Genomic DNA, 25314 nt, shown 5'->3' on the forward strand with positions numbered 1-25314 from the left:
ATGGCTGTGCCATGGGTTCAGCTGTCTCACCTATTGTTGTTAACATCTACATGGAGAATTTTGAGCAGATCGTGCTAGACAAATATCCGGGAAACCCTCCTAAATTGTGGCTGCGCTACGTCGATGATACTTTTGTTGTTATTGATAGGAATGAGGCTGCCTCTTTTTACAAATTCATCAACGAGGTAGACCCAAACATCAAGTTTACCCAGGAGGAGTGTGTTGATAACAAGCTAGCCTTTTTGGACTGTCAAGTTCACATTCACGAGGACGGATCACTCAAGTCCACGGTTTACAGGAAACCAACTCATACGGACTTTTACTTACAATTTGACTCTCATCATCCCCTAATACATAAACTCGGGGTGATCAGATCCCTGCAACATCGGGCTAATACCATTATCAGCGACCAAGAGGATCTTCCTGGAGAACAAAATCACATTCAGAAATCCCTGGGTTGCTGTGGCTACCCCAACTGGGCCTTCACCAAAGCTAAAAAGACCAAAGAGCACACACAGAATCAAAACGCAGAAACGGGCACGGGTACCCAGGTAACAATACCCTACATATCTGGCTTGTCAGAAAGGATCAAGAATACTCTTAAGTCCTTTGGGATCGCAACGTCTTACAAACCCACCAACATCATCAGGGGGAAGTTAGTCCACGTTAAGGATAAACCCCCCAAGGACAAGCAGAGTAATTTGGTGTATGGCATAACCTGTGCGGCTACTGACTGTGGTGAAGCTCTACGAGGAGAGACCAAACAGTCTCTCAGGGCTAGGATAAATCAACATCGGAGACCTAGCTCCAGCGAAGCTCCGAACTCTGCAGTTTTCAATCACTGCCAAACAACGGCACACTTCTTTAAGCCAGAGGAGGTTGTGATCCTCGACAAAGAAGAAAAGTGGTTCGAAAGCGGGGTGTCAGGGAAGCCATTTGGGAGAGAGTGGAGCAGCCAGCCATCAACAAAAAAGGGGACTCCGCTTTCAACTGCCATGCACGCTTGGGACCAGGCTTTGCAGGATCTTCCCGTCGTTTGTCACGTGACCAATCAGATGCCTGATGAAGTTCGGAGTTACCGGACGCAACTGTCGCATGTAAGTTGCAAATTTTATTTCCAGAATTCGATTTAACTTTACCTTATTAGTGTGTAAATGTTATGCATCTTTTTGTAAAGCAGGGCACTAATTTATGTATTTAGGCCAGAAAATGAGGGTACAGGATGTGTCTGTGCCAATGCTTTGTTTTTGTATTTACATTCAATTGCATGGAAACTGTTATAGAATGTAGTTTCACTGTTTTGGCATGCTGAAGTTTGCTAAGTGATAGTATGATTACCTGAGGGAGTGTGTATGTAATTGTGGAGGTACATTTGAACTCATGTGATGCTTTAAGCTTGCTTCAATCATCTTTGGGCAAACAATCTACTATTTAGAGAATTAACGTGTTGTTTTTGTGGTGACACTGACCACTCAGCAATCCGTCTCATTGTTTCACTGCCTGAGAAATATTTTTGCACAACATGCGATTAACGTAACACCGGGAATCTAACCTGCTCTTTAAATTTTATTTTGAAAGATTATGTTTCTACTAGGTTATTTCTAGCTTTGTATGTGTGCCTACAAATATATCAGGTTACACCCATCATGGTTGAATACTGTTATTCTGTACAATTCTGTTAGTCTAAACAATTTTGACATAAATACTAATATACAATAATTATACAATTTCCTGCCACACAATTTTAGTGTGTAAATGTTACACATGTTTTTGTAAAGCAGGGCACTAATTTATGTATTTAGGCCAGAAAATGAGGGTACAGGATGTGTCTGTGCCAATGCTTTGTTTTTGTATTATTATTTACATTCAATTGCAAGGAAACTGTTATAGAATGTAGTTTCACTGTTTTGGCATGCTGAAGTTTGCTAACTAATGGTATGATTACCCGAGGGAGTGTGTATGTAATTGTGGATGGTATGATGAGTTGCTGTGCTTTAATTTAGGCTGAGGTATGTTGTTCCAATTATCTTTGGACAAGCAATTTACTATTTAGAGAATTAAACTTAAAGTGTTGTTTTCCAACCCAGCTGTGTATCTATTGCCAGATAGAATGTGGTGATATCATTATTTAAGTGGAACAATGAGGCGGAATTTGCTGTCGAAGTGATGTAATAATTGGATTGAATAACTACCATAGCAATAGATGAATACAATTTTTTGAATAGATTGCCCTGCACTACAAGCAGGTTGCACTCATCACCTGTGTATGTCTGCAATCATAGATTAAATACAATACCGCTCTTTTCAAAGATACTAATCTTACAGGTGTGAGTGATCAGCATTTCTTCCCTCATTTCTTTGACATCTATGGTTCAATGCATAAGTACCAGGTGAACATTGTAGGGCAGGGCGATCTATTCAAAAATTGTATTCATCTATTGCTATGGTACACACTGACATCGCCTGGTTAATAATTACATTGTACAGCAGAGACGCTAATATCAATACCCGGGATTGATACAATGAATCTTTGGATAAGGGGGAAGAAAATGATGAATATCTCCCGTAATTGTGTTATCCTAAAGAAGTCACTTTTGATGCTTGCACTTGAATATATGTGTTGAAAGGATATGATAGTCATTAGCTTGCATATTGAGAAAGAACCGTGTGTATTGAGCTCAAAAACTGACAAAAATTCTGAATTTATATGTGCCAAACTATAGTGCAGCGTAGGCCACTGGTGGAGGCAGTCTAAAAGCAGATAACCTCATGGCGTATACCATGCTCAATGACATCTACAGAGGTCAGTCACCAGGCTATTGTCAATAGCCTTAGTCGGATGTCCCTCGGCCCATTATGCATCTCCAAACTATTAAACAGGTCGGAACAAAATGGCCATGCGTGGCTGTGGATTCAACCTACCATAGACTTATTCGCACGTGACTTTGTCAGGAGCGACCTCTGGTACCATATCTAACCATTATCTGTCATTTGCCTTCTCTATTTTAGGATGTCATGGGCAAGTCTGATCCTTTCTTAGAATTTTACAAGTCTGGTGCTGCTGTTGATGAATGGCATAAAGTACACGTCACAGAAGTAAGTACATTTTATCTTTAAAATCTCCCATCCAACATAGAACATGGTTGTTTGAAGCATGTGGTGAAACATAAAGAGCCAGCTTTCATGGTCAGAAGGGGCAAAATTTTCTGGGGCACAGACGAAAAAGAAATTGCAATTGCATCATACAATTCATAGGCCCCTATACCGGTTTGTTTTTTAGAGATGTCTTCGAGCTTCCAAAAAAGGCTTTATTGGGACGATGTACGTGTGTAGCATGCAAAATTTTGTATTTTATACTATTTTCGCCCATGATTGTGACAATGTGTGCACGCAGCTCGCAAAAAATTGAATTTTAAACTATTTTGACCCATGATCAGGGTGAATTTTGGTGGAAAAGGGCTCCTTCCCCCTTTTCTTTTCCTTTGCCCTTCAGATTTTCTCTTTCATTTTTTTGTCAGAGGGACACTTTTTTCTTTCATTTTTTTTGTCGGGGACACTCTGCCCCCTGACACCCTGCTGCCTACTCTACTGCTCCACTCCACTCCACTGGCATCCTCAAGATGTGTCCGAGGAACAAGAATGTGCCAGTACATCCCCTGCAGTATCCGGTGGATACCTGAACCGGTTCTGAGATGTTGCCATCCACCATAACAACACTCATGGAGTTGTTGTTAAGTACTCCAGCATTGACCAAGGGCTCTGGAATACTGTAGTGATGGAGAATTGAAAACATGCCATTCCTGTTAGTTAAATCAAAAACATTTACTAAAAGTTGATAACTGTATAACTTAACATTTAATTAAACATTTAAAAAGAATAACAAACAACAAGGATATTTTCTAAAACTTTTTTCAGTTCTCAAATGGGTTATAAAGCATGTTTGCAGAACATCCACATCTTGTCTTTAGCCTATTTTTTTCCTCCCACTACTTTATTATACAGGTTTTCATCAGAAACATATTAAATTTATCAATAGCAAGTCAAGACCCTATGGTAAGCACCCTCTACATCCCCCAGATCCACCCACGATATTGATGCCAAGAAATGGATCTTTTTTTCTCACATGGAGCAATTGTAAAGTACCTTCATAAAATGGTGACATCAGTATGCATAGAACTGTAGGGTGCTTGACTTGTAGCAATTATGAGTTGCCATGAGGGCCCCTTTTCTTGTATCATGGCACATCACAGAAGATATTTTATGCTTCCCATAATGCATTTCTCTCATTTCAATTTTCTATATTGATTTGCTATCTAGTGTAACATGGATTGATAGTGAAAATATATCTCAATGAAACCGATGTTTAACAAGTCTATACTCAAAATGAAAACAAAGGGAACCTGCATGTATTGTTTGTTTGTTTATTTGTTTGTTTAACCAGGTTGGTCCTTGAGGGACACATGCTAATCCATGGGAAATCCACAGACCGTTCCAAGTTCATACTATAAAAAGCACAAGCCTGGATAGTCAGTGTAGGCTAATAAAATGCATGCTGGCCTAGATAGCTTTGATAAACAAAGAAATGGAAGAAAAGAGCAAGGAAAAGGAGAAAGGAGAGAAGGCCACTCCCAGTCCCAAACACAATTGTACAATTTTACTCTTAGCCCTTACTTTGTGAGAAAGGAAACAGGAATTCCAATCTCAAGCCCTGATATGCAAAGGCTTGTATGAAGTAATGGGAGTGTGATTTTATGAACTTGAGGTAATACGTGTATATCATGTTGCAAAGGATTCTGGGAAGGCTGAGATGTCTTCTCTGATAGCACATATTACTAACCCATTAAAATTTCATGATGTTTTTGATCCAGCCATCCACCCTAGATCCATGATTACAGTTTCCAATATAAGAAACTGTGAAATTGAACGGTTTAATCAAACAACTACGCTATGTGTTAAACAGCTCATGTAGTGAATCGCCTGAACCCTGGATTTTTGTCCGCTGTTTGTTTTGTTTGTTATGCAAATTTACAGCTTGGCTGTAGACCAAGAATATTGCGATGTTATATAGAGGAAACATCATTGCTTGAGTTGTGGGATTCTAATAATGGGATCTTCCGTTTATTATCCACACTACCCCTGTGGAAGATGCTGGAAATATATGCCACAGGGGGAGTATGAATTTCAAATGGAATGAACACATTAGCAGTTCCATTTGAAACTCACCCTCCCTTAATGTAAGATACAGGTTGAATCTTTCTCAGAGGATGTATGAAATTCAAATGGCTCGATCTGTCTGATATGTTCATTCCATTTGAAATCCTTACTCCCCATGTAGAAGATATTTTCAGAATCTTCCAAAGGGGTAGTGTGGATTATAAATGGAATAGCCCAATTGTGCATACCAGAATCATTGTTCTGTCCAGTAATGGTTTCAAAATGCTTGCAAAGTTATTGAAATTTTTACTCTAAAAATTAATTGCAAAGCACATTGAAATTGGTTGGACAATACAATGATTGTTTATCAAATTGGGTTACATTGATAGTACTGTAAAAGTGTTGGTCCAATTTTGTCATTTTTGGTTTTGAATTACGGTGAATTAAAGAGTTTATTAGTCTGGGAATGTACAGTTTCAAGTACACACACACACTCATGCAATAAGTTAAGGGTAGACTAGGTATTGTTGGTTGAAGCAGCCAAAATAAAATCAATTTTCATTATCTAAATCAATATATTATCAAAAAATAACAATTTGATGTTTTGCAAAAGTTCATTCTACAAATCATATACTTTGAAAACTTGCTTGATTTATTGTTGTGAATAAGTTATGTACGTTTTACAAAAGTGATGTTGTTTCAGCCCTCTGAACCACAGGACCTACAAAAGTATATCTGTGATATTTGAATTCTTCTACAAACTTGCTATGAAATGATCAATGCAATTTTTGCCAAAGCGCACTACTTTTCGCAAGATGCTGTGAACTACCAAATCGCAACAGTTTAAAATAGTTACTAACCTTGAGATCTTGTGTTTGAAGTTGTTCAGTTTTTCTGATAATGCAAATTATACATTGGCTAAACAAAAATAGAATGTTAACAATGGTTAAAAAAGAAGGGTTTGATGTGGGGGCATACATTGAATTAGATTTTTCAGACCGAGTCTTAATTTTAAAAGGGTTGAATAGTTGAAACAAAGGGTTTTAGTATTTACTTTGAAAAATCTATAAACGTATAATGCTGCACGTATTTTTGGAGATCAGACCAGCTTTTATGGTATTTGTAACCTTATACCTCTTTCCCGGTCCGGGTTCCCGGCAAGTCGTACCACCGCAAGAAAGAAAGAACTTTGAAGGGAACAAATCTGTCTGCAAATTGAATGTGGAGGCATCTGGTGTGAAATGTGTGACAATTTAATACTACGCAATCATCCCTTGATTTAGGGGAAAGCGCCTAGCCGCTCATGCTGCTTCCGCACTGGTTTCAGCTGGGATTCTAACATAATATACTACACTATATTTTTCACATCCACTTTTTTTTGTAAAATAAGTAAAGGTCGCTCATTTTCCACATTCATTGTAACAAGTACGGGCCATCGTAGAACTATGTAAATATTAACATTTAACATCTCAGTAAATTTGGGAAATTACTACGCCTGCAAAATTATTGTTTTATGGCAAAATATAGGTGCATGTAATAACACATTGCCAATTGCTGAAATGTCAAAATTTGCATACAGTCTTTGCCAAGGGGTGTATGGTACCAACTCCAAATCTTTTATCTGCTCATCTCCAGGGAACAGAGTTCATTATACCTATATAAATGACAAGATATACCTGTAATTTGCCAAGGGGTGTGTGGTACAAAATTAAAATCTTTGACACATGTACTCATCTCTAGGGAACAGAGCTCGTTTTAACCCATCATTTAACCCATCTAGGCCTTCGTCAGTATTGATACATGAAGTTAATCTACCATACCTCTGTGGAATATTTAAAGAAAAGTATTCCACAGAGGGAGCATGTTTTTTAAATGGAATTGGCTAGAGTTAATTATTTTGAAAGCCATGCTCACCTTTTATATGGCTTACCTATATCTTCTACAACTGGAGTGAGTATTCCAAATAAAAGTTACCCAATTGTTTATACTATTTGAAACCCATAATCCCTTTATAGATAACTTAATCTAAATCTTCTGCTGAAGGTGTGCAACTGCAATAGTCCAATGCTACAATAGAAACAACATCACAGCATTGTCCGCTGTATTTTGGATTCATACTGGAAAAACAGAATAAAATGCAGCACTTCAACATTTTTGAAAAACAAACAAAAGTGGCAAACAATAGCCTACAGTCAGCCTACCAACGTGGACGCATACATTGTGCCGACTTTGAAGGCACACATACCTCAACAGAGACGCAGCACTGCGCACTGTTTACACGCTGTATACGCGAGCGTTATCACTTTGTACTTCAGAGTGGACAAACTGTAGCACATAGCTTTTTTTCACAAACTATTTCAATAAATTTATCAATCAAGGAAAGAACCTTTAAGACCTTAAAACAAATTAATGTTGTTATTTTCTGTTTGTACAGGTCATCAAGAACACATTGAATCCTACCTGGAAACCTTTCACAATCTCCTTGCAAACACTGTGCAATGCAGATTACGACAAGAAAATTAAGGTAATGTGCACGTCTAGTTGTCTGTCGATTTCAAAATATCAATTGCTTATTGCTGCCCATTTGTTGTTTTCTGATGCTTAATTTGCATACATTCCAGTCTAAGTTTGTTTTTAAATCAAACTTTGATCGGGTTAAGTTATCTTAAATCTTGTTGAAGTAATTGCTCAAAAATTACCCTCTTGCATGTCTATTAGATTTTACTTCAAAATCCTGTTTTTTGTTTGTTTTTTAATTAATAATGATATATAGATTGTATTTCAGCATCAAAATGGACTATTCCAGTTGAAATTCATACACCCCCTATGGAAGACATGGCCTTGATCTCCCACACAGGGGGTGTAGATTTCAAATGTGGCTACCTGAATGGGTTACTCCATTTGAAATCTACACCCCATGTCTTCCATAGGGGTGAATGGGTTTGAACTGGAATAGCCAAATAAATGTCAAGTAACTAACCTTTGTGTTGCTAACTTAATTTATTGTTGATTACAATTCATATAAGTGAAAGCAGATGCATTTGTACACAAATAATAATGCTTTGTCTTCACATTACAAATGCTATCTTCAGCAGATTGCAAAGTTGCAAATGCTAACTTAATCCTCAGGTATTGAACTATTCCAGTTGAAATCCATACACCCTATGGACTTATGGATCTTAATAGCCCACTCATGGAGTGTAAATTTCAATAGGAGTCACCCAATCGAGGTAATCCCGTTTGAAATTCATACCCCCTGTCTTCCATAGGAGGTGTATGATTTCAGCTGGAATAGTACATTACAACAGTCTTGCCATAGCAGCTTATAATAACCTAAATCAAGTTTTCAAAAACAAGAATGTAACGCTCAAAAACAAACTGAGAATTTTCAACACGTACGTAGAAAGTATCTTCTTGTACAACAGCAAACTATGGACAATAAAAAAATCAACCGAGGAAGAAATTGACACTTTCCAAAGATCTCTCCTGAGAAGGCTATTAGACATCAAATGGCCAAAGAAAATTTCAAATCAAAAACTTTACGAGAAAACCAAGGAAACCAAATGGAGTAATAAAATGGTGAAAAGGCGGCTCCTTTGGTTAGGACACCTCCTGAGACTACCTGATGATACTCCAGCAAAGCAAGCTCCTCAAGAATACGAATGACACATAAAACGACCAAGAGGGAAACCAAAAACTATGTGGATATCAGCAATTCAAAAAGAGCTGAAAGAAATCAAAGAAGACTTAATTATTAAAAAAAAAAAGGCTGAACTTTTGAGAGAGAGACCCACCTGGAATAACTTTATTGATGGGGCTATGTCAAACTGCTGACGAGAAGCGTTTATGATGATGAGTACATTATGTGTGTGTTCTTGTAAATACTGGCAAATGAGGACATACACATCAGAAATGTCTGTGTAATATGGACCCATAGGAACTGAGGACATCCATGGTTCCAGGATGATGTTACTACATCCAACATAGGCAAATGCAGACACACACTTTAGAAATTTCTATGTAATTTTGCATGCAGAGGAACATTTTAAATGAACTTTTGGGACACCCTTTATATGTACTGTTGTCTAATCTTTTGTCTAAAAATTAAGTAGCCTAACTTTTTTTATCCTATTACATGACCTGTGGAACATGGGTATGTCAGCTTCAAAGTTACTTGGGTTTTTTCATATTGTGGTTGAAATAATTCAAGAATCCTTTATTGTGCTGGGTACTTTATCAATGGTACCTCTCCCCTACCAAGGTGTGTAAGTGGGTACAGGCATACGGTACAGTGGCTCAGTGGCATAGCAGGGATCATCACATATTGGGGGGGGGGGACACCGACCATGATTGGAGGGCACTGGGTCTGATTGGGGGGGCACAAGCCATTTTTTGGCAATTCCTCCCGTGCCCCTATGACGCTACGCCACTGCAGTGCCTCTCCCCACTAAGGTGTGTAAGTGGGTACAGGTATGGCATTTTGGAGATGAAAAGTTTTTTTTCAGATGACTGTCTTAGAATGAGTAGCAAATCCTCCAAGCCAGTTACATTGAGTTGGCAAACCAAAATTAGGCATTAAGGAAGATGGGAGATGGGCACTCTGGTCTTTGAGTGGAAGCTCAGTATAAGACCCTTACTTAATAGCACAAGTTTTCCAATGTCTAAAATTATTATCAAGCACTAAGCAAGCAAACAAACTCCATTCCAGATGACACCTACTTCCAACACTCTTCGTCCAATTCTAAATATAGAAACACTAATTTAGAGAGCAGCTCAAAATGGCCGCCTACTCACAGTTTATTTTTAGAAGAACACTCTTGACATCAGTCAGTTGAGTTGATTAATAAAGTGTTGCAGAGGAATCAAATATGAATGATGATGTAATTCAAACTTGGCTCCTCATGCAAGAGGTGTTTGGGCATCAAAGCATTCACCGCACTATATATTTTGACGTTGAAGTTTTTTTTGTAGACCGTGTGATTACAAACATATTTGTGATGATTTCCAGGTGGTTTGATAGTATTTAGAAATGGATATTATTTTGATAAGATATTATGAGTTCAGCATTGTCTTTGAGACAGAAACGATCTTCAAAAGACGATGGTATAGAGTTTTTTCTCTATATCCCATAATGCACCATTCCAGAAGGTACTTCCCAAGCAATATTCTCATGTGTTTACCCTGTGCATCAGGTTATAACTTGTGCATGGAGAATGAGAGTTCGCTTGGAATAGTGTATGATGGGATATGGGCACAAAAGACTATCAAGTTATGATTGACACCTGTCAATCAACAACATTGGGCTATTCCAATTGACACCCATACACCTTCTCAGGTGCGTAGCAAGGTGACAAAAAGTGGGCCGCCCAAAGTTATGCGAAGCTGCAAAAGCTGCAAAATAGTTGCAAAAATTGCAAAAAATAGGGGGCCCATGGAATGTGATTTCAAATGGAGTGACCCAATCGGGTAACCCCATTTTAAATTCACACTTCTTGTGTGGGAGATTAAGGTTGTGTCTTCCATAGAGGTGCATCTTTTTTGTGTTTTTTTTTTACTTTCTAAGTAATTGAAATAAATAGGTGTTCAACTTGCCAACTTCATCAACAATCAACAATGTTTCCCTGTCAAAATGGAGATTTGTACCAGAAGAAAACATGTGTCTTTCTCATGAACACTGTAAAATGCTGGAAATGTTATTTTAAAGTAGTTATACAAGATAGAAGCTTTCACACCAATTGTTAATTTGGCTGGTTTCATATACATGCAGCTCGGCAAATCTAGATTCCAATACTCAAATAGCTGTTGAAAATGATTATATCAGAAAATATCATTTTCATTTTCAATCAGTTGCCATATAATTATATAAGACAGGTGGACAGCGTATTATGGTTCACCAGTTGAAATCAAATGCTACGCATCATCAGTTTGAACTGGATTCATTTCCAGTCAATTATTAGGATATAGTTGAGGCTGATTTATGACCAATGAACTTGACCATTCCTATCCATGTAATAAGAAGCTATCCAACTCATTGCTTACAGATCAATTGCTCATTAACTGTAATTCAACTCTCTCCATGCGGGTGTTGACTGCAGACGACAAGTTTCAAACATTTTTTAAAAATTTCAGAATTGTACATTTTCATGACCATATTTGGAATCAGCATGAAAAATGCATTAAAATGAGTACAAACAAGCCTAGTATTGGTTCAGTGGTTGTTAAGATAGCTCTTGAAATTTTGAGAAAATATCTCAAAACTTTGAACTTTTTATATTGAAGCATATGGTTAGCATGCAGAGAAATTAATTGTAATGTAAGATCTACTGAAGATGAGTGCAACACAAGTTGTGTACCTGGCATGATTGTAAAGGGAGGCAAAATTGCATAGTTGTCTATACTGACCCAAATTGACTAACAAATTGCAAATATAAGCTATTCCAATTGAAATCCACATCCCCTATGGAAGATATTGATCTTAATCTCCACACACGGGGTGTAGATTTCAAATGGAGTCACTCATTCAGGTAACCCCATTTGAAATTCACACTGCATCTGATTGGGGCCACAAGCCGTTTTTTTGGCAATTTTCCTATGGGATTTTCTAAATTTTGCAATCGATTGGGGGAATGTGCCCCTGTGCCCCTGCGCCACTGAAGATTACAGTCAAGTCTTCCATGGGTAACCAGCTGGAATAGCCCAATATTTACAGCTTTCTGAGTGCCTTAATTGAATCAATCTACTCGAAACTGGTTCAATTGCATCTTTCTTTTCCAAACTACCCTAAAACTTTGTTCAGCAGCTAAATGAACAACAATAAATACATTATTATGGTATAAATTAGCACAGCAACCCAGTTGGCACAATTTTCTATGAAGATCCATTATACATCAGCTATGTTTATATAAATGTGTCTCTCGTATAATGGATCATGAGAGGAACATGCTTTCAAAGCGTTAGCTTCCAGGCAAAAAATAAAAGACATTATTAATGGCAAGAAAACAAACACGGCACACCCAGCAGGCAACATTTGGCAATTGAGAAATGCCCCTTACAGCACCGTCGTTACTCTAAATGAAACTCTATGCATCGTCAGGCTCATTGTATACCGGTATAATCCGGAGGAAAAGCGGGTTTAGCTGTATAGGAAAAATGATAGCAGTAGAATAGGGCTTTTATTTATTCACAACTCTGCTATGGAAAATTTATTTATCACTCAAAGCTTTTTTGCAGTTCATTTATCATATCGAGGTGTAGAGCAAGAAATGCTTATCTGCAATAGCTGCCAGGTGTCGTATTTTTATATTGTATACAATATAGAATGCAGAGATTGTTAAATTATCCATAGGGCAGCTATTGCAGAAAGGCCTTTCTTTCCCCCAAACCCTCAATGTGTGTTTTGGGGGGATCTTGAGGAGCGGATGTACAGTGGACTAAGATCTGTCTGTCTGTGAAGCCACTGATCCTTTTACGGTGGCAGCATAATGCATTGTAGCACCATAATCACTTTGGCAGCCCTTTTGCTTTTAAGTAATGTTTTATTTCTTAGTAATAAACAGCAGGGCATAGCAAGACAGGAGGTGGAGTGGACAATAACTGAATGCCCTCTTGGAAAGTTGTCAAGTTTTAATCCAGGAGATTATCTTGTTCTGCATCTGTTGACTTCTGTTCACACACAAAATAAATAAGACTTTGGAAAGATTTAGGAAAAAACTGTATACAGATTAATTAGTTTATTACAGAACAAAGATCACTTTCAGTTTTTGTTTGTGGTACTCTAGGGGGTTTATACCTCAGAATCTTACATTTGAAATAATACAAAAAAATAATTCAAAAGAAAAAGTACTGAAATGGCACTTTAAATATGTGAAATGATCTGATCCAATCATGCCAATGGAAACAATATGTAAACGGGAGTTATCATTAACATGCTACTGATTCAATCTTTACACCCTTAGCATACTTGTTTGCACAGTTTAATCAGCCTCCATTACGCCAATTTATACATATTTTATTGTATTTTTGTCCCCTGTATATTTTCAATTTCATAATTACAGCATTTGGCCAAATTCAATCATATTATGAAATTAAATAAAAGTGGCAGTTTCACAAAAGTGGTTTGATGGCATAAATAAACTGTTGACTGTTGGCATTTCCTTATCACACACATGCAAGTTTGATACTTCTATACCTGACATCCATCGACTTTGGAGATGCACCTCGCATCATATAAACATCAAACTATATTTAGCAGTTCAGATATGGGTGAAAAAACGCAACATCTGATACAGAAATATCTGTTCAATTTCATCTATTTTAAAGAGGCATTGTGTTATTGTAGCATCCTCTTTTGAGGGAATGGTTCAATAGATATCTATGAAAAAAGCTTATTTCCAAATTTCACTTGATTGAATTTGAGAGTTATGCATATTTGCATGTATTACAGTACCTCATAGGCCTCTGTGATTTCTGTCTGTCAAGATAGACAGACAGAAAATGCAAATTGGACAATGTCTTTATGAAACGACCAAATCTGCAAGAAAGGTTATGCACACAAATATTATGTAGTCCTAGGACCCATTCCATGTCAACTCAGGGATGTGCACATGCAGGCTGGGGTTGCACCTCTTCAGATTTTTTGTTTTTTTGTGTGCATGGTATAATGACTTATGTACAACTCTATGGAGAATGCAAACCTTACTGATGTGTTGAAGCCATCGAGTCCCAAAGCCAATATCTCTCAGAAATGTTGTCCAAGGACATATTTTCAACATACCTGAAGTTGATGGTGGATCAAAATGTCTGACATTGGTTTTCAGGGGGGTCAAAATGTACAAAAAATGTACAATTGGGGTTTGCATGGGTAATATCTCAGCTAAAAATATTCTAATAGGCTCAATATTGGTTAAGAGTAATGTCCTACCAAAGGGCTCTGACTGGCAAAAAATGGACAATAAAATTATTTTTACTTTTGGAGTTTTGACCCCAAAGTTGGTAGGATGGACGAAGTTGCATTTTGAGGGCCCTATATCTTTTAAAGTAAAGGAGTTACAAGTTTTCTGATGCCAGATTTGAATTCTACACAAATAAGTACCCCAGGATACATACTTTTTCAAAGTTGTAAATGGTTCCCTTTATACATTTATGGACCTCCAACATTTCTGAGGATATTACACATTTTTACGCTGACCCCTCTAAATTTCAAATTGATGCCACGGGAAAACGAAATGGAGTATGAAGCTCAAATTTTCGGGATTTTACTTTCTTATCAATATATACCACCACACAGAAAAAGAAAAAAATTGAAGAGGTGCTGCGGTGCACATCCCTGGAGTTGACATGGAATGGGCCCTAGGTTTATAAAAATCTCAATATTTTTGGAACAAGAGGGGTGATGATGCTGTCCCAGATGTTGTGGATCATGAAGTGCCCCTTTAAAGAGAAGAGATCAGAAATAAGAAAGAGAGGGGGTGACTGACACTCCAAGAGCGAGTGAGTGAGTTGCTAATACAAGTATGCTTAAATCGTCAGTGTACTGTACAGCAATAAGATTTAGGTATACACAGTGTTAATAAGATTTAGGCTTAATTGCTATCTTCAGTAGGTAGCAATTATTGCAAACACATGCATCTTAAAAGGGTATTTCGTGATCCACAGCCTCATCCCCCAACTTTTCTCAAAAAAAGTAATGTTTATGTACCAAATATTTCTTGCATATTAATTCGTTTAGCAAAAATATCGCCGAATTTTAATTTCATTCTGGTATACCAGAACGAAATTACAACAGTGGCAGTGTAATACACATAATCATGCATAACTTGCAAACGCAAAATCGGAATCAACTGAAATTTTTGGAATAAGCTTTTTTTGTGGATATCTACTGAAAAATGTCATAAAAAGAGGATGCTAGGATCACAAATATTAGAAATACATGCAATGCACACTTTTTCATTTACTTAATTGCTGTCTTCAGTAAATAGCAAGTATTGGAAACATGTGCATCTTTACTTAATTGCTGTCTTCAGTAGATAGCAAATATTGGAAACACATAGGGCACACATTTCTTTTAATTGCTGTCTTCAGTAGATAGCAAATATTGGAAACACATAGGGCACACATTTCTTTTAATTGCTGTCTTCAGTAGATAGCAAATATTGGAAACACATAGGGCACACATTTCTTTTTAATTGCTGTCTTCAGTAGATAGCAAATATTGGAAACACATAGGGCACACATTTCTTTTTTAATTGCTGTCTTCAGTAGATAGCAAATATTGGAAACACATAGGGCACACATTTCTTTTAATTGCTGTCTTCAGTAGATAGTAAATATTGGAAACACATAGGGCACACATTTCTTTTAATTGCTGTCTTCAGTAGATAGCAAATATTGGAAACACATAGGGCACACATTTTTTTTAATTGCTGTCTTCAGTAGATAGCAAATATTGGAAACACATAGGGCACACATTTCTTTTAATTGCTGTCTTCAGTAGATAGCAAATATTGGAAACACATAGGGCACACATTTCTTTTAATTGCTGTCTTCAGTAGATAGCAAATATTGGAAACACATGGGGCACACATTTTTTAATTGCTGTCTTCAGTAGATAGCAAATATTGGAAACACATGCAGCACACATTTCTTTTAATTGCTGTCTTCAGTAGATAGCAAGTATTGTGCATCTTAAGTTAGTTGGTGTATTTAGTGCTCCCTAACTTAACTACTGTCTTCAGTAGATAGCAAACACTATCTTCAGGAGTTAGATAGCACTTATCACAAAGAATATCTTCAGTAGAAAATATGTATCACCAGCAGTGTTATTACAAGCATTGCAAAAGCTATCTTCAGTAGTACTGTAGTTATACAGTAGATAGCAAAAGGTTTCTCTAGTCTTGTGTATGAACATTCAGTGCTACAGTGCTGCCACTGTGGTATCCGACACTTGCATGCAACTGTGTTAAGTATACTATGAAAATATGGGTTATTGGATTTAGAATCAAATGCAAGAGCAGTAAATATTGCTTTATGTAATTGGTTTATATAATTGATATAAAGTAGGCTTAATTGTAGCATACATGCAAGCATGCTGTAAAAGTGGAAATATTTGTCAAACATTCATTTTTGCTCTTTCCACACTTAACAATTATAGCTATTGTCTGTCCAATTAACTTAGACACCCAGTTTTTATTACTTATTGGAAAAAATATCCACTTTCAAAGAAAGTCATGAAAGAAATGTGTTAACATTTGCTGAGACCTAACAGGATTTTTTTGTTTCCAAAGCATTGAGTGAGAGTTTACCTGAAATTCTATTGAAATTAGAAGGTTTTTCTCAACACTTTAAAAATAATCCGGTAGAAGTTGGGTACCATTATTTTGGAAGGTCTCATTATATGGATTTGTAGGTATGGTGATTTTGCATATAGTGAATGAATGAATGAATAGTACATTAATTATACTCCTCACCAAAAATATTTGTTCAATATAATTCAGCTCATAAACTGCAGACGTTTCTTATTGGCATATTATTCTTAGTGTACTAAATCAGTGATCCCAGCTGTCCCTCAGCCAATTACAACAATTCGGCGTGGTATTTGAATCTTCTTCTGTGCATGCTTGTGGCTTGACACAATTCTAAAATAAATACAAATTTTATGCCCTATGAATGCTCTGATGTTATTGGTGAGGAGTATAATCCACAATAGGCCTACACTCCAGACGCACCCCAACTTGTCCTATTATTTGTTATAATGCACCAACTGTGACATCTTTTGAGTTATTGTGAATTAATAAAAGCATCTATTATTATATTGCATCGATGATAAGGAACCAAGAAAAATGCATTCAACAAAAGCATGATTGCAATATATCGCGACAGTTCCTATAACAAATGCACTATGATCAAATAGGTTGAAAACAACATTTGATTGAATGGACTACACTGCGCCATTTTTACGGTGAAGGACACCGGTTCAAATCCTTTGTTTGGAGCCAATCAATAATTTCATGCACAACCTCTATATGCATGATTACAATGTTCAAACACCCCTTACTTTAAATAGATTATCCCATCAAAAGTTTCAAGTCATTAGGAATATTCGCCTGGACCCAGATATCTTGCTGTAAATCGGTCAAAATTGAATAAAAGTAGACATGGAAAAATATTTTTTCATCGCTTTTCTGAAAAATTCTGTTAGGTCTGGCAGTATTTAGTAACTTTTCTTTCATGACTTTTTGCCAAAGTGAAAACTTTTCGAAATAAATCATAAAAACCGGGTGTCTAAGTTATTTGGACAGACAATAATGCGAAATAAAACATATGCATTATAGGTTTATGCACAAAAAAAATCAAAAAGTAGTTGAAAATCTGCAAAGTGCCAAAAATTATCCGCGAAAAATTACCATGTAATTTACAGTAGTCGAACACTACACTATAAAGGCTAAGGTTGTCCAAGTTGTTAATTTAACCAACATCAAAACTGAATTACAATGATTTTTTTAGGGGTCATTATGTAAAAATGCTGCCAAACACACTGATTTCTGATTATGTTAACAAGTCATCCAAAGGTTTTGTGATGGTATTTTGGGGGTTGTCATGCACACAGTGAACATTTTGAAAGATCCCATTGAAAATGACCAAAAAATGGCTTGTGCCCCTCAATCAGGCTTGGTTTCCCCAATTGAATGACACTATGCTTCTGATGAAATATAATTATTGCAATATGAACAAAAAGAAAAAAATATCTATATATATTCCTACTTGATCAAAAGTCAAGTCAGCAGTCCCTTAGTTTTAGAATATATATTTGCATGTATTACTTTTATATTCTAAAATATAAGGCTAAATTGTCCCAGTTGAAATTCCCTCAAAGAAAATATACAATGCTGAAAGTGAGCAATTTATTGTACCTCTTCATATATAACACATTAGTAGCATTTTACCACACTGGTTCATAAGGAGCTTAGTCTATCATGCTACCATATTATATAATTGGATAACAAAGCCTAAAGCTAAAGACAGAGAGATGATATGAAGGTGTACTGCTGGTCACAATATTTAGTTGATACAATGTTACTCACCATGCACTTTGGTCTGGTGGAAATATATTATCGATCTTATGTCATCAAACATTTGTTAGAAGTTAAACATTACTGGAAATAGAATGGGAATAGATTAAATAATGAAGACATGTTACATTGAATATACTACACCCACTACAAAGTCTGTAGTGGCCCTAACAAAAAAAATTAACAAACCTCTTACATGACAATTGATAAATGATATGGAGGAATTGCTCACCTATTTCCACACAAATCTTGTGTATGCTGCTGAAAATAGAAAACAATTTTGGATTTGCCTTATAGCTAGACTAGTTTGTCTAATTTTCCCCTTGAGTATTATAATCACAGCTACAGATTAACCAAATTGTCATGTTTTAAAACAAGAACATTTTAAGTAGTCAGTAAAATAATCCTTAGCCAATTTCAGCCAGTGTTGCCAGAATTATTGAGAGCAAAGATGTGGCAAGCACTATGCAAATGTGGCAGGCAGGCAACAGACAATGCCCCCAATTTCCACCCAGTCAATGGAAAAGGCACGCAAAATCCTGGTTCTTTTACTGAATAATTCAGCAAATAAATCACCCAATTGGGTGGTTTATCACTTTGATTGAATACACCTTTTACAATTTGTACTTGAAGATTGATCGATAAAGCAATAATGATAAAAAACACTTGAAAAGGAAAATTCTACACCTCCATGATTCAGAAACCTGTGAAAATCGGTAAATGTCTCATTTAAGACATACCATCATGATATGCTAATTAGGGTCAGGGCTTACTAACCCTTATCCTAACTCTTAACCCTAACCCTTAACCCTAACCCTAACTCCGGTAACCCCTGACCCTAATTAGCATATGGTGATGGTCTGTCTTAAATGAGACATCTACCTGAAAAAATCAGTAGGCCCCCTAAGTCATAAAAGCCTTTGAAACTTTCAAAAGTAGACCAATATATTTAACAAAGTAGAGCAACTTCAGGGCTAAAAAAAATGTTTATTTCCTAGAAGGTTTAACAAAATTTCACTCAAAATGTTTATTTCCTAGAAGGTTTAACAACATTTCACTCCAAGAGAGCAAAATTTACCATTTCTTATGTATTTCTTTAAAAAAAATTCCACTGAAATTAAATAATTTCTCTCCACATTTTCTAGGCCTGGCCCACTTTTCCCAAGGTTTGGCAGGCCATTACAAAAGTATTACAGTTGTATGGATAAGGCGCCTCCTGGCAACCCTGATTTGTAAAGGAGACACATTTATCGGTGCCTAGGGTTGATAAATGACTACAATTTATCCATTTTATGCATGCGATGTCTTTCCATTTACATTTGGGCTATTCCAGTTGAAATCTATATACCCTCTATGGAAGATATGACTTTTATCATCCACACAGGGAGTGTGAATTTCAAATGGGATTACCTGAATGGGTGGCTTCATTTGAAATCTTTACCTCATGTGTGGGAGATTAAGGTAATGTCTGGGGGTGGATTTCAACTGTTTTCAGTGTAAAAAATATCCAAAAATTAAAAAGAATAAATAACTTTTCATGCTATTTATACATGTACGACCCTGCGTGAAGCTATGTGAAGCTCCACACAACAAGGGTCAGCAAGCTATATGCATTGACAATAATTATAAGCGCTGTAATGAAATTTTCTTTGTTTTACCTCATTTGTCTGATATATGTGATATATGTGATAGTGAAAACTATCATTTTGTGGAAACAAATAAGAATATAATTATATTTTTGCCTTAATCTCCCACATAGAGGGGATGTAGAACTCAAATGACCCATTCAGGTAACCCCTGTTGGAAATTCACACTCCCTGTGTGGGAGATTAAGGTCATGTCTTCCATAGGAGGGTGTATGAATTTTAACTTTAATAGCCTGATGCAAGTAGTCTGTGTTACAGACTGGGAAACTGATTACTACCCACAAGCTACCAACATGTGTAGGAGTATAGCATGGTAAAAATGAGTTGGCTCGGGCTGCGTCCTTGTTTCACATCTTTGGCGCAGTCCCCTATCCTGTGCGTGCCTTCAGCGTAACCCCCTCCCTCCCTAGCATCTTTGACAAAGAATATATGCAAGGGTGAACAACTTACAAATCTTTTAAATGCTGATAAAATGTTTCTTATCATGTATCATCCCACATTAACGGCATAACATAACGCACCAAGCTGATGTCATAGCATCCTTGTAACAGCTGATAAAGATGAGGCCATGACCACCACTTAAGGTGCACGCTTTTCCCTGAAATCAACAGATATGATAGTAACTAACTTAATTACACGCTTATATGCCTATTTTGAAGAGTACTATTTTAAAAAGAAAGATAAAAAAATGTCTTGTAGAAATATGAAGAGGCAGAAATAATTTTTGAGTGTATGAATGTGTTTTAAGGATTTTCATAACCAAATTATTCCAGTGAAAGCTGCTGTAATTACTGTGTACGGCTGAATTTCCATTTTTATGATGCAGTGCATTGACATTGCCATGTTTGATTTCAAACCAAAATTAGGCCGCGTCATGGCATTTCTTTGTATAAGTTAATATTGCACTGTAACTTCAAGATTTAAGCAAAAAACTGAAATAAATGAAAAAAGAAAATTATATGGGCTCAAACTACTCAACAGCAAAAATATCACCAATTATATAATAATATAATGGAATCATTCAGATATATTTCATAAATGCAGTTTATTTGTGATTCATTTAGATTTATTATCACAAATCATGAATTATGTCAATCTAGTTTTGCTAATAGTAATATATCTCAACAACTTACACTTGCTATATAAAAATTACACTTAAACTAAATTTGACGTACACATGTGCATATTTTTTTGGGGGCTTTGAAGCGAGCCCCGGGTAAAAGCATGGGCGGCCAAACGAAGGGCAAGGGAAGAAGAAGGCGGCAAAAGAGAGGCGCCGGAAGAAGAAGGCGGCAAAAAAGAATTAGTAAAGAAAAATGTATGGAAAAAATTTGAAAAAGTATAAAAACTTTTGAAAAAAGGTACTATACATCAAAATATGTTGCTTTTAGGGCACTAGTGCCTATAATCCTTACAGTATTTAGATGTTACAAAATTCTGTGAAGAAAATAGTGTTTACCAAAGGATTCAACAGTTATGATTCAACATTATTTGTATGGAACTTATGTTAAGGAAATTTCAACTTAGGGAGTGTTCAGAAATACTTTGGTGGGGGGGTTGGTAAAAAGGGAGGGGGGGCCAAAAAGTTTTGGACCTTAAAAGAGGGGGGACCAAAAGGTTTTAGGTGTAGGAAAGGGGGGCCAAAAAAGTTTTCCTCTTCAAAACCCAAAATTTTCACGCGCTTCGCGCGCATTGACACCCTCTATATCACTTTTAACATGGGTAAGTTTGGGTTTTCAGTGCTTTTGTTTGAAAAAATGATGGCACTTAGTGTACACATATCTATTGATTAATATAACATTAAAGATGATCGATCAGCAACATGCAACATCTGGGTTGGTCTAAGAAATACTGGCACTTTTTATCATAGAATTTTATATCTCTTCAAAGTAGGCTACAAATATGATTATGTACCAATCTGATCAAAATACAACTAAATCAAGAAAATATTGCAAATAAATTGGATTTCTTTGCACGTAAACTGCAAAGCATTTGTACTATCATAATAACCACGGATCCAAATTATGTGCCTATGAACCTCCAAGGCTCTATTTCATTTATCCCTGTAAAATCAGATAAACACCCTGATTTGGGACAAATCTAAATTAAGTATAAAATGAAAATTTCCTTGTGCTTGTATTTCATGCACAATATTGTCCCACCAGGAATGTTTCAAACATTTGCCTCCCTCAATGACATGTGAGATACCACACCACTGGAAACAACAGTATTAAGTATTTGTTATACGATAATGGGGGGGGGTCAAAAAGTTTTGTCTGTCAAAAGAGGGGGTCAAAAAGTTTAGCGGTCCATCGAGGGGGGGTCAAAAAAGTTTTCGAGCGGAAAATTTGAGGAAGACCAGCTCCCCCTACCAAAGTATTAATGAACACTCCCTTACTGATGAAAAGGTTGAACTCTGTTGAGTGCATGTGAAGTTGCTTTTAGTAACTGTTGTTTTAGCTACAACCCCTGTCAGTAAAATGATGTTTTGCAGGTCTGTACAACACTGTGCATGTATACATACTGTGAGGAATCTACAAAAGTACTTGGACCAAAGTTAGAGAAAACCATCATGAGGAAAGCACCAATTCATGCAATTGAAGGGTATAAACGGGGCATTAAGAAATGTATCTCCCATAACAATTTGCACCTAAATTGCTTTGATTTCAAAATAGAAAAAGCAGCACACAGCACAGCATATCATATACAAACCCTGCCACGCAGCACACCGCAAGGCGTATCACATACAAACCCAGCAATATCTTATATTATATTATCAACTCCCATCCATCATCAATAAAATAGCAATTGGCCTAGAGTTTCTTAACCAGTATTTCAATTAAATTAAGTTGGAAGAATTGGGTTAAACGCAGAGGATAAGCTCCTACTTTCAGTATGTGAATATTTCATGTTAAGAAATTAAGACCGATATTGCCTTTTGGGTTTTGCCTTATAGCAACATTAATGATCTGCATGCGGGCCATAGGCTTCAACATAATAAAAAGCCCAAGCTCTGAGATAATTTCTCAAAATATCAAGAGCTATCCAAAGAACCACTGAACCAATACTATGCTTGTTTGTACTCATTTTAATGCATTTTTCATGCTGATTCTAAATATGGGCATCAAAATGTACAATTATGAAATTTTTGAATTTTTAAAGAAAATTTGAAACATGTCGTCTGCAGTTGACACCCGTGTGGAGAGGGTTTAAAGAGGAGACAGTATGTGGCCAAGTTAAGCTGGATATAGACTGGTATACATCAAGTACTGTCAAAGAAGTTTATTCTTGTTTTTGTGTATTGAAAAATTTGAAAACTTTAGCGATCATACAATTTCAAACAATGAGTTACAGATAGACTGTTATACTAAAAGAAAAATGATTATTTACAAATAAATACAATATATATTTGGGCTTTCAGTGCTAGGGTATATAAGCTTGAAAACTAATTTTACACACATGGTACTTTGTGGTTTTTCATTATCATGATTGGTGCATCATTTGCATTTATCTGATTATAAGGATGTGGGTACCAGGTTGTATCACTTGAACCAGGTTATGTCACTTAAAGCAGGTCATGTCACTTGAACCAGGTCGTGTCATTTAACTTATACAAAATACAAATTTTAATCAACTTAATTTGATGAGTTTGCTCTGTAACTTATACCTTTAAGTAAAAGCTTGCCGATTAACAAGTTATATGGCCCTTACAACAACAACAGCAAAAACACACATACCCACCCCTACATGTTTTCACCGACAACTGTGGACCCATATTGTGTGGGTGGTTATTAGCAGTGAAACCGTGGACCCACACACATAGACATATCATAATCCAAACATGGACTTCTGTGATATTTCACCGCTAACCGTGGACCTGGTATTACACCTAGGATAGAGGACCCTACCCCATATGCAAAGTTATGTTGTATAGCACTCTCTGCCACTGTCGTACGACTGTGGACGTCCACATTTCTCAGTGTGTGTTTTTTCACTACATAAGTGCGGACTCAAAGTCCACGTTTGTAGGTGAAAACAAATGCACTCCCCACACACACATAAAAACACATGAAAAGAGTCTCAACTGCAAAAATAAAACTTCATCAGAAAAAGAAAATGAACTTCATGTCAAATTCTCTTGACAGCTAAATTTAGTCAAGGTCTTCCCTAATAAAAGATTCCCCCAGCTGGTCTGTAAGTGAGTTATTTGGATTATCCTGCGTGTTACGAAAATAGGATTTTATTTACCACATCGGTATTACGTTCAATAGGGAAGATAGGTAAGGCCAATAGATGTAATCATATTTTGTAAGACAGCTATAAATATTTCAATTCAATTTAGAATAATAGTAGGACAAGTCTGTTACATCCTGTTACTAGAGCTTTTAACCCTATGAGAACTACCTGCCAATTGGCCAAAATGAAGTTTTCATTGGACCAATCGGCAATATTGTTAGAATAATTTCACCACGCAAAAAAATTGGGGTGAATTATTTGCAAAACTTCATTCTGATTGGTGAAGTGAAGATGTAATGTAATTGACCAATCAGAGGCAATGTTAGATCGACAGGTAGTGCTCAGGGGGTTAAGTCATCTTGTCAACAAATTTGAGGTAAAAATCTAAGGGAAATGTTGAATTGGTGCTATGATATTGTGCTTTAAAAAAAATCAGTTATCTACTACTAATTGCTTATTTCATAAATTGTTTTCAATGGGAAAATGGCTAAAAACTCTCACAGTTGAAAGCCGATAATACCAGATTATTAGTATTGGGTATTCGTAACTTTACAAATGGTTACTTGAGTTATGAAGGGTTGAGTGAAATGGCCCCAGGTCACATTATCTTCTGACTTAAAGCATAGAGAGTCTATGCTTAAAGCCATCTTTACCGAAAGGGTGATGATCATTAGACAACATTTTGCCCCATAGTATAATACATGCCATATAAAGCATCAAGACAAGTGGCGTCACTCTATTCATTGGAACTAATGATAACATTGACCATATAAGGGCAAAGTTTAATGGTATCCTAAGGATTAGTTGTAGGTAATGGAAATGGTTATTCAAGGTTATCATCAATTACAAGTGAAAGGGGTGGGGACACTTCCATATAGGCTACAAGGAACAGGTCCCGGGGGGGCCACTCAAATATAATGATGTAAGCATGCGTGACCAAAAAAACGCGTGAAAAGGGGTGTTTTTTCTTGGTTGGGCACGTTACACGCGTGACGCGTTAAGGGGGTAAAAAACAGTGATTTTCATGAAAAGGGGTAGTTTTAAAATCGTTTGTGACGCATTTAGGGTACCATTTTAATCCGCTTTTCAAATCTGCAAACTCCGATTCGAAAAAGTTTATCCCAGTGCGAATTCCCGTTCAGTATCCAAACCTAAAGTGTCACTATGTTATGCAAATATATTTCATGACGTATTACATGTGATTTACCCAT

At 36.5% G+C, this 25314-nt stretch overlaps 1 protein-coding gene across 1 annotated transcript in view; it reads left to right on the plus strand.

Annotated features, from left to right (window-relative positions):
• The window catches only part of LOC140136092 (copine-3-like), a 233760-nt gene that overhangs the window by 166102 nt on the left and 42344 nt on the right, over positions 1 to 25314 (plus strand). The window contains 2 exon segments of the mRNA XM_072157798.1: positions 3010 to 3096; positions 7589 to 7678. Coding sequence (XP_072013899.1) covers positions 3010 to 3096; positions 7589 to 7678 — 177 coding nt within the window.

This window comes from Amphiura filiformis, chromosome 16, assembly GCF_039555335.1.
Source record: "Amphiura filiformis chromosome 16, Afil_fr2py, whole genome shotgun sequence".
NCBI lineage: Eukaryota > Metazoa > Echinodermata > Ophiuroidea > Amphilepidida > Amphiuridae > Amphiura > Amphiura filiformis.